The sequence below is a fragment of the Hylobates moloch genome, unplaced genomic scaffold (assembly GCF_009828535.3).
Source record: "Hylobates moloch isolate HMO894 unplaced genomic scaffold, HMol_V3 SCAFFOLD_8, whole genome shotgun sequence".
Lineage (NCBI taxonomy): Eukaryota > Metazoa > Chordata > Mammalia > Primates > Hylobatidae > Hylobates > Hylobates moloch.
In genome coordinates this window covers 66,859,742-66,875,649 of record NW_026652283.1, presented here as the reverse complement: position 1 = coordinate 66,875,649, position 15,908 = coordinate 66,859,742, and the positions used below count along the sequence as shown (strand labels likewise).

The 15,908-nt window shown below is 45.5% G+C and overlaps 2 protein-coding genes across 11 annotated transcripts in view; one reads left to right on the top strand and one right to left on the bottom strand.

Annotated features, from left to right (window-relative positions):
• The window catches only part of STYXL2 (serine/threonine/tyrosine interacting like 2), an 81,977-nt gene that overhangs the window by 12,855 nt on the left and 53,214 nt on the right, over window positions 1-15,908 (top strand). For 7 of the 10 annotated variants that reach the window (XM_058443398.1, XM_058443395.1, XM_058443394.1 and 4 more), the window contains one exon: window positions 5,112-5,187. The exons of the other annotated variants lie outside the window; for them this stretch is intronic. The gene's annotated coding sequence lies outside the window, so the exon portion shown is untranslated. The remainder of the gene's footprint in view (window positions 1-5,111; window positions 5,188-15,908) is intronic. 10 annotated transcript variants of the gene reach the window in all.
• Window positions 1-15,908, bottom strand: part of GPA33 (glycoprotein A33) — a 38,300-nt gene that overhangs the window by 12,533 nt on the left and 9,859 nt on the right. Inside the window, exons 2-3 of the mRNA XM_032161100.2 lie at window positions 8,301-8,455; window positions 3,863-4,079 (exon numbers count right to left, since the gene is read on the bottom strand). Coding sequence (XP_032016991.1) covers window positions 3,863-4,079; window positions 8,301-8,455 — 372 coding nt within the window. The remainder of the gene's footprint in view (window positions 1-3,862; window positions 4,080-8,300; window positions 8,456-15,908) is intronic.

Sequence of the window (15,908 nt, the reverse complement as noted above, 5' to 3'; positions counted from 1 at the left end):
TAAGCCTATGCCTTTCACTCAGCATTGTCAAGATACCATTGTGGAGCTGGGTTCATTCTACAAACTTCACTGGGTGCCTACTGTGTGTCTGACAGTGCTGGGCACTTGGAGGACACAGTGAGTGGGTCAAGGAATCTAGTGGGGGCAAAAGACAAGTAACTGAACAATGACCAGGCAGGAGGCAAGGCTGCTGGGGCAGATAAGGCCTAAACACAGCCCCAATCCCAAGATCAGCTGTGACCTGAAGGAAGCATGACAGTAAACAAGGCCAGTGGTGGAGGTGGGAGTGGTGGTCGGAGAAAGAGGTGATGGTACTCCAGGCAGAGCAAACAGCATGTGCAAAGGCTCAGAGGCAAGAAGCTGCATGAAGCATGCTTGAGACTTCAGGTCGTGTCCTTGGAGGTGAGAAGGGGAGGACACACAGTGGAGAGGGTTGCTCCTGGAATCCCTAGGTGGCAAGCCTGTCCCCTCTGCGTCTCTCTATTCACATCCCCTTGGATGGCTTGCTTGCCCAATAAACAGTGTTGCCCGTTCCATAATCCAGGTGCATGGTCGCTGAGCATCAGGAGTGCATTCTGATCTCGGCCCCACCTGGCAGCTACTGAGAGAAACCCTTCCACACACACCACTCCCCTCTAGTCCAGCAGCCACAGTATTTCCTCTTGGAAAGAGCCAGGCTATTGTTGGGTGTGCCCAACATCTCCTGCTGCCATAGTGAGGGCTGGCCAGGTGTAGGGCGAGCATGAGAGAAATTAGAGGCCCTCCCTGATTGTCACTTTCCCTTGGATGGTTCCTAAACATAAGAGGTCCAAAGTTCAAGGCCGGGCCTCATCTATCCTGGACCAGACCCTGGGACTGGTGCAGTGTGGGGAGGGAGAGGCTGTGGCCTAAGGACCACTCTTACAGCAGCCAACAAGCAGGTCCCCGGGGAACAAGAGAAGGTGAACACCACTTCCCAGACGACCCCTAGGATGGGCTTGCTGAGCCAAGCTTTATCTCTTGAGCTTTTCAGAGGTACGGGAGCATCCCTCTCCACACATCCAAACCGTTCAGCCTTTTCCCAGGAATGCCTTGAATAGGAAGCAAAGGCTTTATTCCACAATTGGAGAGTGGGCAAAACACCAATCCCACCTGAGGAGTCCCAGGTGTCCCCAAAGTCACACCAAGTGTGCACGACTTACAGTAGAGCCTTTCTACAACCAGGTTTCTTTGGGATAAAAGACAAAAAAGGGAAGAAAAGTAACTGAGGCCTACTGGCATCTACAGAGCACGCAAAGGCATCTGAATGCATCCAAAAACTGTTACAGCTTTGCCGAAACCACCATTTTCTAAGGGAAAACTGCTGAAAGCAAATCCTTAATTGTCTCCAGAGGCAGAGGTACAGACAATGGCAAAGAAGTGACCAGCCACTCCCAAAGAGATCAGCCTTAGGGTGGAATGTGTCAGTTCTCAGTCTCTAAACCCTCTGGCCTCACCCAGGAACCCCTGCTGTCACCCTGTCCAGTTACCTCACTAAGGTCTCTCTCCTCAGCCTTCCACCATCAAAAACAGGTAGGACCTCCGATCAAACAGATCTTTAACAGATCAAATCGTCCTTCCACACATGTGGGGCCCGTGAGACCTCCGGGGGACTCGGTGCATTATCAGTCTAACCTCCCCAGCAGAATGCAGACGTTACCTGAATATTCACTGGAGGAGCAGTGATAGGGAGCGAGGGGAAACGGAACCAGTCGGGTGCCAAGGCCTCTCCGAAGCCTGCGACTCCCGCTACAGACGTCAGGGGGCGCCAGAGGCCGGAGCACCGGGTCCCGGGTCCTGGAGCCCCAGTTTTCCCGGCCGAGACCGAGACTGAGACACGCGTGCCGCCCCGAGGCGCGGGCTGAGGGACTGCCGGGCTGGGAGCTTCATGCTCGCCTCGGTTTACTGAGGTCATCCAGCCCCAGTGGGCCGGCTGCCTTAAAATAGCCTAGCTGCAAAGCCATTAGGAGAGAAAACGTGTGTGTGAATGTTTATATATGTTTTTATTTATGTTTATATATGTTTATATGTATATAATTTAAACTTGTTTCTTAGAGTGCATTAAAAAATGGGCTTTTTCTTTTCTCTATGTTTTTTGTTTGTTTGCTTGCTCGCTTGTTTGTTTTGAGGCCGGTCTCTGTCACCCAGGTGGGTGAGCAGCAGCTCGATCACGGCTCATTGCAGCCTCCACCTCCCCAACTCAAGAGATCCTCCACCTTAATTTTTTTATTTTTATTTTTGTAGAGAGGAGTTCTGGCTATGTTGCTCAGGCTGGTCTCTGCCTCGGCCTCCTAAAGTGCTGGGATTACAGGCGTGAGCTACCGCACCCGACCCTTCTTTTTTAAAAAAATAAAACATTGGTTTCACCAAGTTCCGTAATCTCAGATTAAATTTGTATCCTTCTGGCCCTGGTTGGGAGGAAGAGGGATCAGCATTTATATAATGCTTATGTGGAGGATTTCGGGGGAGTGTGCATTAATACTTCCATTGCCCAAAGGAAATGAGACCTATTTAAGGGACCCCTAACATACATATGTACGTGTGTGTATGGGATGTCTATTGTAGTATTGTTCATACAAAAAAATGTTAACAGCCTGAATAGTCATCAGTATGGAACACTTGAATAAATCATGGTACCTCCGTGTGATGGAATGTATGCTGTTAATCGGTAGATCTGCATGTGCTGATCTGGAGAAATGTGCATGAAACAAGGTCAGAAAGAAAAAACGCACAGTGATCTTTATAACATGATTCCATTTTGTTAAAGGAAAGAAAGGAAAAGAGAAAAGTATGCAAGAGTGTGTGTGTGTTGAAAGGACATGAGGAAAATATGGAATACCTACCTGTGCTGCCATTGGCTACCTGTCTAGGGGGTAGGGTGGAAGGAGACCTTAGTTATTCTTTATACGATGCTAGTTTGCATAGTTGTATAGTTGGACTCACTATAATGCTTTCAAAATGTCAGGCAACCACCTTATGCAATAAAAATATCTTAATTATTAATTAAATTAAATTTTTAAATAAATTTAATTTAAATTAAACATATTAATTAAAAATAAAATACAATCAAGTACGTAAAAGGAAGAAGGAAAAAAGATCTTTGTTTTGGTTTAAAGCATTGCTACCTCCCAGCAGAGGTGCCATTTCTTATATTGGACATAGACTAAGTGCTCATTAAATAACAGTTATTTTCCAGTAACGATTTGACTTGGAGTCAGTTCCTTCCTTTCTCTGGGCCTCATCTACAAAATGAGAATATTAAAGTAGGTGATCTTTCAGATTCTTCCCAAACTATAAATTCCAATAATAAGTCATTCCTGTGAAGATAATGTTATCTTGGGACACATTTCAAAGGGAGTAGAACCTGATTGATGGAGTATCTGTTGAGGGATGGGGGTGAGCAGATGGTGGCATGAAGAATTTCTGCTGGGTAGCCAAAGTTATGGCAGGGAAAGATATAAGACAATCACGATGTGGCCCTCTGAGCACCCAGTTAAGGCACAATGAGTCTTTGCAATAGGATTTAAGATTTTACTTTATCTTTGTAATAAGTATGGTATGAAAAAGAGGAGCTGGTGTGGAGGAAAGGACACCAACAGCAAGGGGCCACTCCAAATCGGCCTTCTCTGTCCTCGAGAACTGTTGGCCATTGGCGGAGAACTCAGAATAGTGTTTCGTTCCAAAGGGAGGAACGGTCCCTCTGCTGAAGACAGCCTGGACAAGGTGAGGAGTCTCAGCTCCTTGTTGCTGCCTCTGGCTTCGTCTCAACACCTGGGCTCTTCTCCCTGTGCTGCCACCAGCCTACCCTCTTCCTACAACTCCTGAAAGATGTGAAGACACTCACCGAGGACCAAGAGGCGGACACGTGACTTGGTGGTGCCGTCCAGGTCTGACATCAGCGAGACAGAACACTCGTAGGTGCCATTGTCAGCTATGGTCAGCTGATCAATGGTGATGGAGGCATCGGACTGCTCAACATTGCTGGATATGCTGACACGATTCTTATAAAGCTCACCATAGATGTAGTTTTTGTTTGAAAACTGCCAGATGAACACCCTTTCCTGGAGAGAGAAGAAATGGCACTAGGTCTTCACCCAAAGGCCCTTGCCTGGTGCTTCCAGCCTGCCCTGACTACCCTCATCCCCCAGTTTCCAGGGCCCAGAAGCACAGACATGCCAACCCCTCAGAACAAATAGCTCGCATATGTGCTACCCATTTGTGGATTTCTTTTATTATATATTTTTTTCATTTATTTTTAAAACGAAAATATTGAAAGAAGTTAGGCAGTTCATACCGCAGTACACATGTGGGTAAATGGGTCCATCCGGGATCCCAGCACTTTCATCTCTTGCAGTCTCTGGCATCTCTCTTATCCATTCCATTTTCTCCATAGCCTATCCTCACTCATTCAGTCTGCCAGTGTTTACCGAGCACCTTCCATGTACCAGGCATCATGCTGGGCAGCCAGCCTTGGCTGCCAAACCCACTTTATTTACTTGACTCTTGCCTTTGGAATGTACTGATTGATTGATAAACTCATCATTTATTAAATTGTATGTGGTAATGGCTAAAATCACAGACTTTCCAGCAGGACTGCTTCAATTCAAATCCCCATTCTGCCATGTACTAATTGTATGACCTTGAGCAAAATGCTCAACCTGTGACTCTGTTAATAATTCTACAAAATGGAGATGATGACAATAACACCTGTCTCACAGGACTGTAGCGAGAATTAAAGTAGTAATATACACAAAGTAGTTAGGGCGTTGTGTGTCATGTTAGGTTTCTAGAAGTGCTAGCCATTATTATAACTGAGCATCTACTGGGTGTCTGACATTCAAAGATGATAATTCATGAATTCTGCACCCAAAGAGTGATGGAAATGATAGACAACCAAACCTTACAACATCTTATGATTATCTCTAGGACCCCAGAAGAAAGTATCATTTCCAGACTGGGAGGTCAGGGGAGGCTTCCTAGGAGAGGTGACAGTTGCCTCGAATCCTAAAAACAACTAAGAATTAGCCAGGCAAAGGGCTGGGGGCATTGGGAGAGTAAGTGTTGGAGTAAGATAAAGGTGTTGGGCATTTCAGGCAAAGGAAGAACCACAGAGAAAGAATTAGATGTGGGAAGCAACATATCAACCCCAGTCGTTCAGTATGAATGGAGGTAAGTGTGTGAGTGAGGGACTGGTGAGAGGGTGAGCTTGGGCAGGTAGCAATAAAGATCATAGCTGCTATTTACTGAGTGTATGCTATGTGCTAGGTACTAGTCTATGCACTTGGTATGTATTATCTCATGGAATCTTCACAACACCCCTGAAGTAGGTATATGATTATATTCATTTTACAAATGAGGAAGCCAAGGCACCAAGAATTTAAATGCCTCCCCCCAAGTTCACATGTTTAAGTAAATGACAGGGCTGAGGTTCAAACCGGGCATTCTGGCTCCAGAGCCTGAAGTCCAGAGATTCTACAATGCCAGGTCTCAGACACTGTGTATATGGGACTAAACAGTTTGCATTTACCCTGAAGCACTAGAGAGCCATGTATTTAGGAAGTCAGCTCTCAACACGGGATGGAAAGTGACTTGGAAGGAGAAAAGGGACCGGTTAAGAAATCAGTTTAACAATTCTGGTAAAAAATGATGGGCAATGCAGATGGAAAGAATGAAATGAATTTGAGGAGTATGAAAGGGTGGGCACCAATGAGACCATGAAACCAGGAAAAGATCCGATGGACAGAGTTAGGGAACGGCAGACCTCCAGGGTAAGAGTTTTTTGGCTTGGATATTTGGTGATGTCATTTCCAAGAGAGGAAACACAAAGGAAGGGAATGTTTTACGAATAAACAATGTGTTCTCTTTATGTGTGGGGTGTCTGGGGTGTCAGTGGGAGATCCATGTAGGTGGAGGAGTCAGTAAGAGCCAGCGGGTCAGTTTAGTGCAACTGGGGATGAAGGTTTGGGAGCCAACAACATGTCGATGTTCACTGAGACACGGGCTAGATGAAGCCACCCGGATAAATAAGTAGAGAAATGGCAAGTCTCCAAGTTACTTCATTCAAAGGGTCAAGGAGAGGTCAGAGAGCTAAGAGGAAAAGCCAAGACAAGACTGCCAGAAAGTCAAGACAAGAAGACTCCAAGGTTAGAAACTGGCTGCCGGTGTGAAATGCTAATGAGAGATGAAATAAGATGACTGAATGAAGTGTACTGAATTGAGTGAAAAAAGAGGTTGCTGTTGATTTCTGTAGAGCGTTAGGTATAGAAGCGAGACTGTGATGGACAGAGAGAATGTGGAGACCCGATGTCAAGTCTGACACCTGTGCGTGCAGTGCGCTTTGTGGAACATTAGAATAAGGGGCTCTACAACCTGTGCTAGGATACATGGCTTGGCTAACAAAGCACATACCCTTGTGCAGGGTGCAATCTGCCCAACCACAGGCAACAGACCTGGTTGAGGCAGACAGCTCTTTCAGGAAGCTTAGCTGACAAGCGAGGGAGAAACAAGATGGGAGATGCAAAGGTGTCTCGGGCTGTGGATCAGTCCATGGATACTGGTCTTTCCCAGCTCTGCTCTTTTCTGACCCTGAATGGCTCTGCCCAGGACCCTCCGCCCACTAACCCTCCTCCCATCAAAGATATCCTAAGCCTCCCTCCCTGGATCTCCCCCAGGCTAGAAGCCCTGCTAGGACCTGTCACAGTAATCTCCTTGAGGGGCCATATTTAAATCCCTTTCTCTGTACTCTTGCAGGGTCTCAAGGCAACTGCCTGAAATCCTTCTGGAAGTAAGGGACCCAGCAGTCAATAAAATAACTTTAGTATCTACCTTAACACCCAGAAAACTGTCAGGCAGAGACCTCATGTCTGGCCTGCTAAACACGTGTGATGGCAAGAGAAGGTGCCCTTTCGCTCCTACAAGCTCAAGGCAGCAGCTCCCCTCTCTGGGATTTTACCCTGGGACTCTGGGAGCAGTCGGGACAGGTGGCTGTGGCCCATCATGATCCCTCGGTGCATCTGACCAAGACTTGCTCTCTTTCCCCATCCGTCCTGCCACTCGAGGCCTTGAGTGTTCTAGGCCACCCCTTCTTTCCTGTTAGGGAAAAAGCTAAGTCTTTCCACTCTAAGTGGTCGGGGACCTAATGCTTATCTCTGCCAGGCACATTTGCATTTTAAAAGGAGACCTCACTTTTAAACTTATGAATAGATGCTCTACTTCTTATAATTAAAGAAATGTTAATTTGATGATGAATGAGATGCTTTTTCACTGATCAGACTGGCAAATAGCAAACAGTTTGAGAATGCTCTGTGTTGGAGAAATAGGTGTCTTCACTGTTGGTGGTGAAAATAAAGATTGGGAGACATTTAATGAGAACGATTTGATGTTATTTATCAAAATGTTTAATTCACATACCCTTTGACCCAGAGTTTTAATAATTTATTATATATATGTATATATAGAGAGAGGTACATATAAGGTTATTTATATTTATGCAGCATTATTTGTAGCAGCAAAATATAAGAAACAAACCAAATGTCCATTCATGGTACACATAGTACCTTCATAAATTGAAATGCCTTATGCAAATGTTGAAAAATGAGATAGATAAATATAATCATATACACAAAGAGCCCAAGATGTATTAACAGTCGAATGCAAAATAGTATGTGTGTGGTATATGTAAATATACATATTCATATATGCAAATACATCTATAAAAACATATATCCATGCTTGTATATGCCCTGCCTGGGGGTGGAGGAAAGTGGGGGATGGAGGATGAGGGTGTGGGAAGAGGGTGGGTGAGACAGGAGAAGCAGGGATGGGAATGAGCCTTCTCAATGCATACTTCTTACGAGGTTTTGATTTTCAAACCATGAGATTATATTATTTATTTAAAAATAGAAATAGAAAAAAAAACAAAACTCCTCCACACTTCCCAAAAGAATCCAAACAGGAAAAAAAAACCCATAAAATAAACTTTGGCCTCAGAGCTAGGGCTATGCTAATCAAAAGGCGTGACTGACTCACGTGATACAATTTAGGTCATTTGAGATTGGCCACCAGAAAGATATTTTAGGGGCAGGTGACATTTTCAAAATAAAGGTGACATACTCTGGCCCTCCATGAGTCCAACATTCACTACTCCCTCCTCACCCACTCCAGCCTGGGTGCTAGTGTTTATTCTATCATTTATGGAAAGACTTCATAGTGCTTGCCTTCTAAGAGATCCTGGTCGGGTGATAATCATTCCCATGATGCCTGAACTTGTAAAGTATCCTTACCGTATGAGTGACGAGAAGCTTATCCCATTGAATAAGTCCCTCTCGATCGGAGGTGGAAGTGTGGTAGGTGCAGGGCAGGGTGACACTCTTTCCCTGGGAAGCCCGAAGAACGTCCTGCGAAGTTTCCACAGAGATGGCATCGACGGTCACCCTGACTGGAAAGAAAGTAGGCAGTGGAAGGGAAAAGTAAACGACACAGACAGACATACCCACTCACTGCCCACAGGACCACTGAGGGAATGCCCAGGGCTGTTCTTGCACCTCCAGCCACAGCCAGAGCCACCTTGGCCACCTTGGCCCTGGCAACCAGCTTCTCCTCCAAGACTGCGATGAGGACAAACACATGTGCCTTGGTCCACCTAACTCCAACCCACAGCGTGATGAATTGCCTAGCCCTGTACCTCAGCCCTACTTCTTACCAGCTGTGTCAGCTTGTCTGAGCCTCAGTTTTCTCATCAATAAAATAAGAGCTCTGATACGTATTTCCTTGAGTTATTGGGGAAATTAATGGAGATACTATGTGTAAGTATTTTTATTAGTCCCTGGCACATAGAAAACTCTCAATAACCATTACCTGCCATCATTTTGGTTGTGATGATGATGTATTCTCTTATTTAACAAGTATTTATGGAACATTCGTATGTGGTAAAGAATTTTATGTATAAGATTATATCAAGGTAAAGAGATGGACCATATTCTCACAGGAGTTTATTTCGTATAAGTTTCTCAGAACAAGGTTAGGAAAAAGAATGTGGCCACACTAGCATCTTTTATCACACATACTCTTGCCACGTGATGTTGACTCTCCTCTCTCAGGAGGTGGGGTCTGTGTTCCTTCTCTTTGAGCCTGGGTGCACCTGTGACTCCAGTGTAAGGGACGCTATGTGGCTCTGAAGCCAACTCATAAGAGGCCATTCACTTCACCTGGTCCCTTGTGATGCTCACCCTGGAAAACCATCAACATTCTGAAGGGAGGTAAGCAGCCACATGGAAAGACAGGTGTCGGTGTTTGGGACACCAACTGACGTCCTTTAGGACAGCCAACTTCAACTCCCAGACATGGGAGTGAGCAAACCCAGCCACCTAGCTGTTGGAACTGAAGCCAAGGGGTGCAGAATTGAGCTACCCAGCAGATCCCTGCCCAAATTGAAGACTCAAGAGTAAAATAAAAATTGTTATTGTTTTAAGCACTGAGTTTTGGGGTGGTTTGTTATACAGAATAGATGCTTGGCACGGAGGGCCATGTGGATCCCGGTGGTGAGAACTTTCCAGGCAGAGGCTAAGCAAGGATCAGGCAGGGAGGCAGGAGTCAGCTTAGTCTATGCACGAGGAATAGCAAGGGAGCTTGTGTAGTGGGAGAGAAGTGAGTGAGGAGGAGAGATGAAATGGAAAAGTTGCAGGGGGGGTGGTCTCAGATTGCATAGAGCAATGTAGCCCTTATTCAGGACTTTGTATTTTGCTCTGAATGAAGTGAAAATGCCCTGGAGAGATTTAAGCAGAAGAAATATATTTGACGTACATTTATTTATTTATTTATTTATTTATTTATTTATTTTTGAGACAGAGTCTCACTCTGTTGCCCAGGCCAGAGTGCAGTGGCTCGATCTTGAATTGCCTCCTCCTGCCAGGTTCAAGTGATTCTCCTGCCTCAGCCTCCCGTGTAGCTGGGATTACAGGCATGCACCACCACGCCCAGCTAATTTTGTATTTTTAGTAGAGATGGGGTTTCACCATGTTGGCCAGGTTGGTCTTGAACTCCTCACCTCAGGTGATCTGCCCACCTCGGCCTCCCAAAGTGCTGTGATTACAGGCATGAGCCACCATGCCTGGCCTGACATACATTTTTAAAAGATCATTCTGGCTAATGTGGGGTGAACAGATAGAAGTGGGATGGGGAACAAGAATGGAAGCAGGGAAATCATGCAAGAGTTGACTTCAATAGTCCAGATGAGGGCTAATGTCTTAGACACAGGTGATGGTGGGAAGGTGGTGAGAAGTGATCCAAATTGGAATGTATTTAGAAGGTAGGGCCAATGGGATTTGACTGCAGGCTAGATTTGGCGTGTTAGAGGAAAACAGGAGTCAGGAATAGATAGAAGGATTTGGCCTGAGCAACTGGAAGAATGGAATTGTCATTTACTGAAATGACAACAGTTAAGGAAGGAGGAAGTTTCAGGGGACAGATCAGGAGTTTGTTTGAGGACTTGCAAAGTTTGAGATGCTCCTTTGACACCCTGGTTGAGGTGGCAATGAGGCAGTTATGTAAGTCTGGAGTGCTGTAGAGGCACAGAATGGAGACACAACTTTGGGAGTCACCGGCTCTCCATCAGTTAAGGTCAGAGGATGTTGAGGATCACTAAGGAAGTGCAAGAAGACAGGAAAGACCTGTGGGACTGAACCCTGGGACACTCCAGTGCTTCAGATGGAGGAAATTAGGAGGAATCAGTAAGGGAGAAGTAGGAAAATCTGGCTAGGGAGACAGGAAGAGAACCAAGAGCAGGAAAAGTTTCTTGAAAGCAAAGGAGGTCAGCTACTCAAATGCTGCTGACATGTTCAACCAGGGAGCTGAGGGCAGAGAGATGGTCACTGGATGTGGCCACATGGAGGTGGCCTTGGCATGAGTGGATGTAACCTTCTGATGAAGGGTGACTTGTTAGTAATGATGACTAATGTGCTTTCTTTTCTTTTCTTTATTATTTTTTTTTGGAAATGGAGTCTTGCTCTGTCGCCCAGGTTGGAGTGCAGTGGTGTAATCTCAGCTCCCTGCAGCCTCCACCTCCCAGGTTCAAGCGATTCTCCTGCCTCAGCCTCCTCAGTAGCTGGGACTATAGGCGTGCACCATCACAGTCGCTAATTTTTTGCATTTTTAGTAGAGGCAGGGTTTTACCATGTTGGCCAGGCTGGTCTTGAACTCCTGACCTCAGGTGATCCATCCACCTCGGCCTCCCAAAGTGCAGGGATTACAGTCACAAGCCACTGCACTCAGCCAGCGAATGTTTTCTGATAGATGAAGGTGGTGGAGTAGTGGGGATGGAGCCTGAAAGGAGTGAGTTCAAGAGCTGATGGGACAAGAGGAAGCAGACAGTGTTTGCTGGAAAGGGGAGAGAGCAGGGGGACTGTAGCAGCTAAAGGAGGCTATAGGGTCAAGAGGAGTTTATGCCCTTTTTTCCAAAATATGTGTATGATGATTTAAAAACTACTTTTACACTGTTTGTTGATGATGAGAATGAACCAAGAGAGAATGGGGACAGAAACGATGTCCTTGTAGGGCAAGTGGGGCTGGGGGTACGGTGCTAGGGGAGGACAGGCCTTAGAAGAGATCCCGGGCTGTCCACCCACTGTAACGGGATATGGCTAAAGGTGCAAGTGGGCTGGCAGATTTGGTGGTAGAAGGGTGAGCAAGTTCTTTCTGAATGTTGCCATGAAGAGGCTGCAGCATAAAGAAGGAAAATGTCCTGCCGAAGACCTCCCCAGCTGGGAAGACTCCACTATCCAGGCAAATTCCAGCTGGATTAACACACTTCTCTTTCAAAATGCACATCGCTCCTGGGGAACAGTGAAGCATTCGGTTGTTCATACTTCAGTATGCAGTATTTCATAAGGTGAAAGTCAGCCACCCTCCTGAAATGGGCACTGTGCAGTGAGGGCCATGTGAGCTCCTGGGGTGAGTTTATAATATCAGGGAGCATTGGATATTGGGAGTGAGAGACAGGAAGATGTCAAAAAAACAGGTTTCCCTTCTTTGGCATTTGCATATTTTCTTCATGGTGATGCCAGTGCCAGAAGCCCCTGAAAATTCGTTCACGTGTTGGCTTCTTGAGTCACTGATGCTGCTCCAGAAGGTGATTCCAAAGTGGCCAAGACTTATCAAATGACCCTCCATGTGACTGGTGTCTTTCCACCACCTTCATCTATCAGAAAACATTCGCTGACTGGGTGCAGTGGCTTGTGCCTGTAATCCCAGCACTTTGGGACGCCGAGGTGGATGGATCACCTGAGGTCAGGAGTTCAAGACCAGCCTGGCCAACATGGTAAAACCCTGCCTCTACTAAAAATACAAAAAATTAGCGGCTGTGGTGGTGCACGCCTGTTGTCCCAGCTACTGAGGAGGCTGAGGCAGGAGAATCGCTTGAACCTGGGAGGTGGAGGCTGCAGTGAGCTGAGATCGCACCACTGTACTCCAACCTGGGCGACAGAGCAAGACTCCATCTCCAAAAAAAAAAAGAAAAAAAGAAAAGAAAAGAAAGCACATTAGTCATCATTACTAACAAGTCACCCTTCATCAGAAAGTTATTTGCTTGAATGGAGCCCTCCAGTGCCATCTGCCCAGCTCCCAGCTATAGCAGACAGCCCATCTAGATATCATTTCTCATATGCCTGGTGTAGTCATGGCAACTGCCACCGATCTTTACTTCACCTCTTCTGTCCTTGCCTGGACCAGGGCATTTTCCCTGGAGCCCTGTCCTCACGGTGACCACTCTCGGGCCTCTCCATGACCTTTACACTGATTCTGTTCTTGTCTATCACCCTGGCCACAGACTACACATTAAGGGACTTCTGCCACTGGCAGAACCTAAATGGCCCATGAACAGTTAGTCCCCCAAACTCAAGCACATTCTATCTGATAGTAACAATTCTCACTCTCAAATCAAAGAGAACCAACCCACTAAGTCATTCCTTAAGACAATGGAGTGGCTAATTACCTGCTCACTCAAGATTAAGTCAACCATCAATGGATGAAAAATGAGTCACTCTATTGAGTTAATCATTCTCATCTCCTGTTAATCTCATGTTATTTTAATTACATCTCAATGGTACAGGCACCATACAGGTATTTTACAGATATTCTCTCATTTATTTTCATACTCTCTTTAATGATAGACATTTGTATTTTCCCTATTTTACCGGTGACATAATTGAGGTTCCAAAAGGTTAAACACTTTGCTCTATCTAGATATGACAGCTAACAAATGGCAGAGCTGCTGGCAAGTCCTTCAGATAGAGGCAGCCCTAGTGAGGGTGTAGGGCTGCTGCCCAGCTGTCAGGGAAAAGTGCTCATTTTTGCCTGCAGGGACAGGAGGATGGTGTTTTCCTTGGCTGTCAACAGAATCTATTTCCTATTTTGTTCCTTGACCACATCATACCCCCCAATCTTGCCACAGAAACTCTTCTGCTTTCTTCAGTCAACCAACAAGTATTTAATATGTGCCTAGCATATAAAACCAGCCCCCTGCTCTACTCAGGGAGATAAGATAGACGCCCACAAAGTCATCTTCTTACCCTGGCAAATTAATGGACATAGACTAGCTTCACACATATGCTTAGATCCTCTTAACCGAATGCTAAGTAAAGTATTTGCTCATAGAAGAGAACTCAGTGTGATCTTTATGTAGGAAAAGAACTAGGGCTGGCAACTGCATAGAAACAACACCCACTATTCTCTAGCACCTCACAGTTCTCAGGAGTCCGAGAGGCGAGACTCTGCCAAACGGAATGGCCGAATTGGCTGTATTCTGATTCTCTGAACATCCCCTTCCAAGGAGGGCAATATACTCCCATCAACCACTCCTACCACTTGTTCATTCTGTCTCCCAACTCTCCCTTTCTTCTGGTTCAGAAACATCCCTTCGATACTTTAATCCCAGAGCGTGTACCACTCTGTATCGCACAACTTCTCCATGGCCATTTCAGGAGGCAGCATGGCATAGAATTTGAATGCACAGATTCTAGAACTAGAATGCCCCCGTTGGAACTCTGGTTCCTTTCTTTACTATACATATAACCGTGAACAGTTTACTTAAGATCTCTGTGCCACAGAGTTTTCCTTTGAGAAACGGGCTGTGTGAGAATTAAGTGACATGAAATGGGTACTTTGTTTAGAATAGTTCCTAACTCATAATCAATAAATGATAGTTACTATTACATATATTTTTCATATTGAGCCACTTCTGCTTCCTTGTCTCATACTCTGTTGTGGAGGTGCATCCTTGGTAGAAGTTAATCACAAGAGGCAGCACTCACCATCACCATGGGTGAGCTGTCAAAAAAGAATAGTAATTGCTAATGATTATAACTAAAGAATAGATCAGTTTTAGAGATCATTATAACAGAGAGTTAAAATCCATTTTATGTTATTAGACCTGTGAAGGAAGAAATAGAAATGAATGAATAAGAAAGAGCTCATAAAGAAAAAAACCAGCTGGGCATGGTGGCTCACTCCTATAATCCCAGCACTTTGGGAGGCCGAGGTGGGCAGATCATCTGAGCTCAGGAATTCGAGACCAGCCTGAGCAACAGGGTGAAACCCTGTCTCTACTAAACTACAAAAATTAGCCAGGTGTGGCAGCATGCGCCTGTAGTTCCAACAAATCAGGAGACTGAGGGAGGAGAATTGCTTTAACCCAGGAGGTGGAGGTTGCAGTGAGCCGAGATCACACCAGGGCCTGGGCGACAGAGCGGAGCGAGACTCCGTCTCCAAAAAAAATAAAAAGAAAAAAAAGAAAACTTGCACAAATGTGGAGCACTCTTTCAATGTTATTTGTAAACCTGAGAAGGATCTTAAAAAGCTCATCCTGTGCCCTGAGGCACACTTACATTTTCCATAATTTGAGACGAGAAGTTATTCCGTGTTTAAGAACTTTATGCCAACAGCCATCTTGGGAATCCTTCATAGCTAGCCTAAATCCTTTCCACCCATTCAGTCAATATCCTCTTGTTCTGACATTACTGGCAATGCGGACATCTGGCTGGACTTTTTAATAATTTGCCGTTGTAGCTTTAGAGGCTTCTGATGTTTGCAGTCACCAGCTTTTTCACCTCCAACTGGAATAAATCCAGTTTCTTTTACTTTTTTCCACAGGCTTTATCTTTATTAGCACTGCATCCCTCATTTTCTCTCCTGGGGGGGTCTTTGCATCTGTACTCAGTGAATGAGACCAAAGCACCAGGTAGGACATCTAAGCTGGGATTAGAAAGTTGAGAAGTGAAGCTCAGTTTTAGAGTCTTCCAGCTACCTCACTTTCTGCTTCCTTGTATAGGTTGGCATTGAATATCACGTCCCCAGTTGCCCAGAACCCACCCTCCTCCCAGTAGCTGTGGCTCTCCCATCCAGTCACTCCCTTTGCCCTGTGCCCGTCATGCTCTAGACATTTTCTTTCTTCCATCCTCTCTCCCCTACTCTCCTTGTCAAGGCTGAGCTCTTCTGATGCTCAAGAAGAGCATCCATCGGATAAGCTAATTTACTGTAAGGTGTTACTAACTAAGTGCTGCCTCTTGTGATTAACTTCTACCAAGGATGCACCTCCACAACAGAGTATAAGACAAGGAAGCAGAAGTGGCTCAATATGAAAAATATATGTAATAGTAACTATCAATGTGTTAACCTCCAGGGGTATACAGGTTGGAAGTGCAAGCGCCTTTACCTGCAATGAAGGAATCATAACAATCTCTTGCATGATAGCACATGCATTGTCCTAAAGAAGATGCCCCAACCTTCCCAAGAAGAATTGATAACTCTGTCCTCTGTGTCACCTACTACCCATGGCTTCCTGCTTCCTACTGCTTCTCTCTCGTAAAACTTTATTACACAATATAGCAGCATGGCCAAGA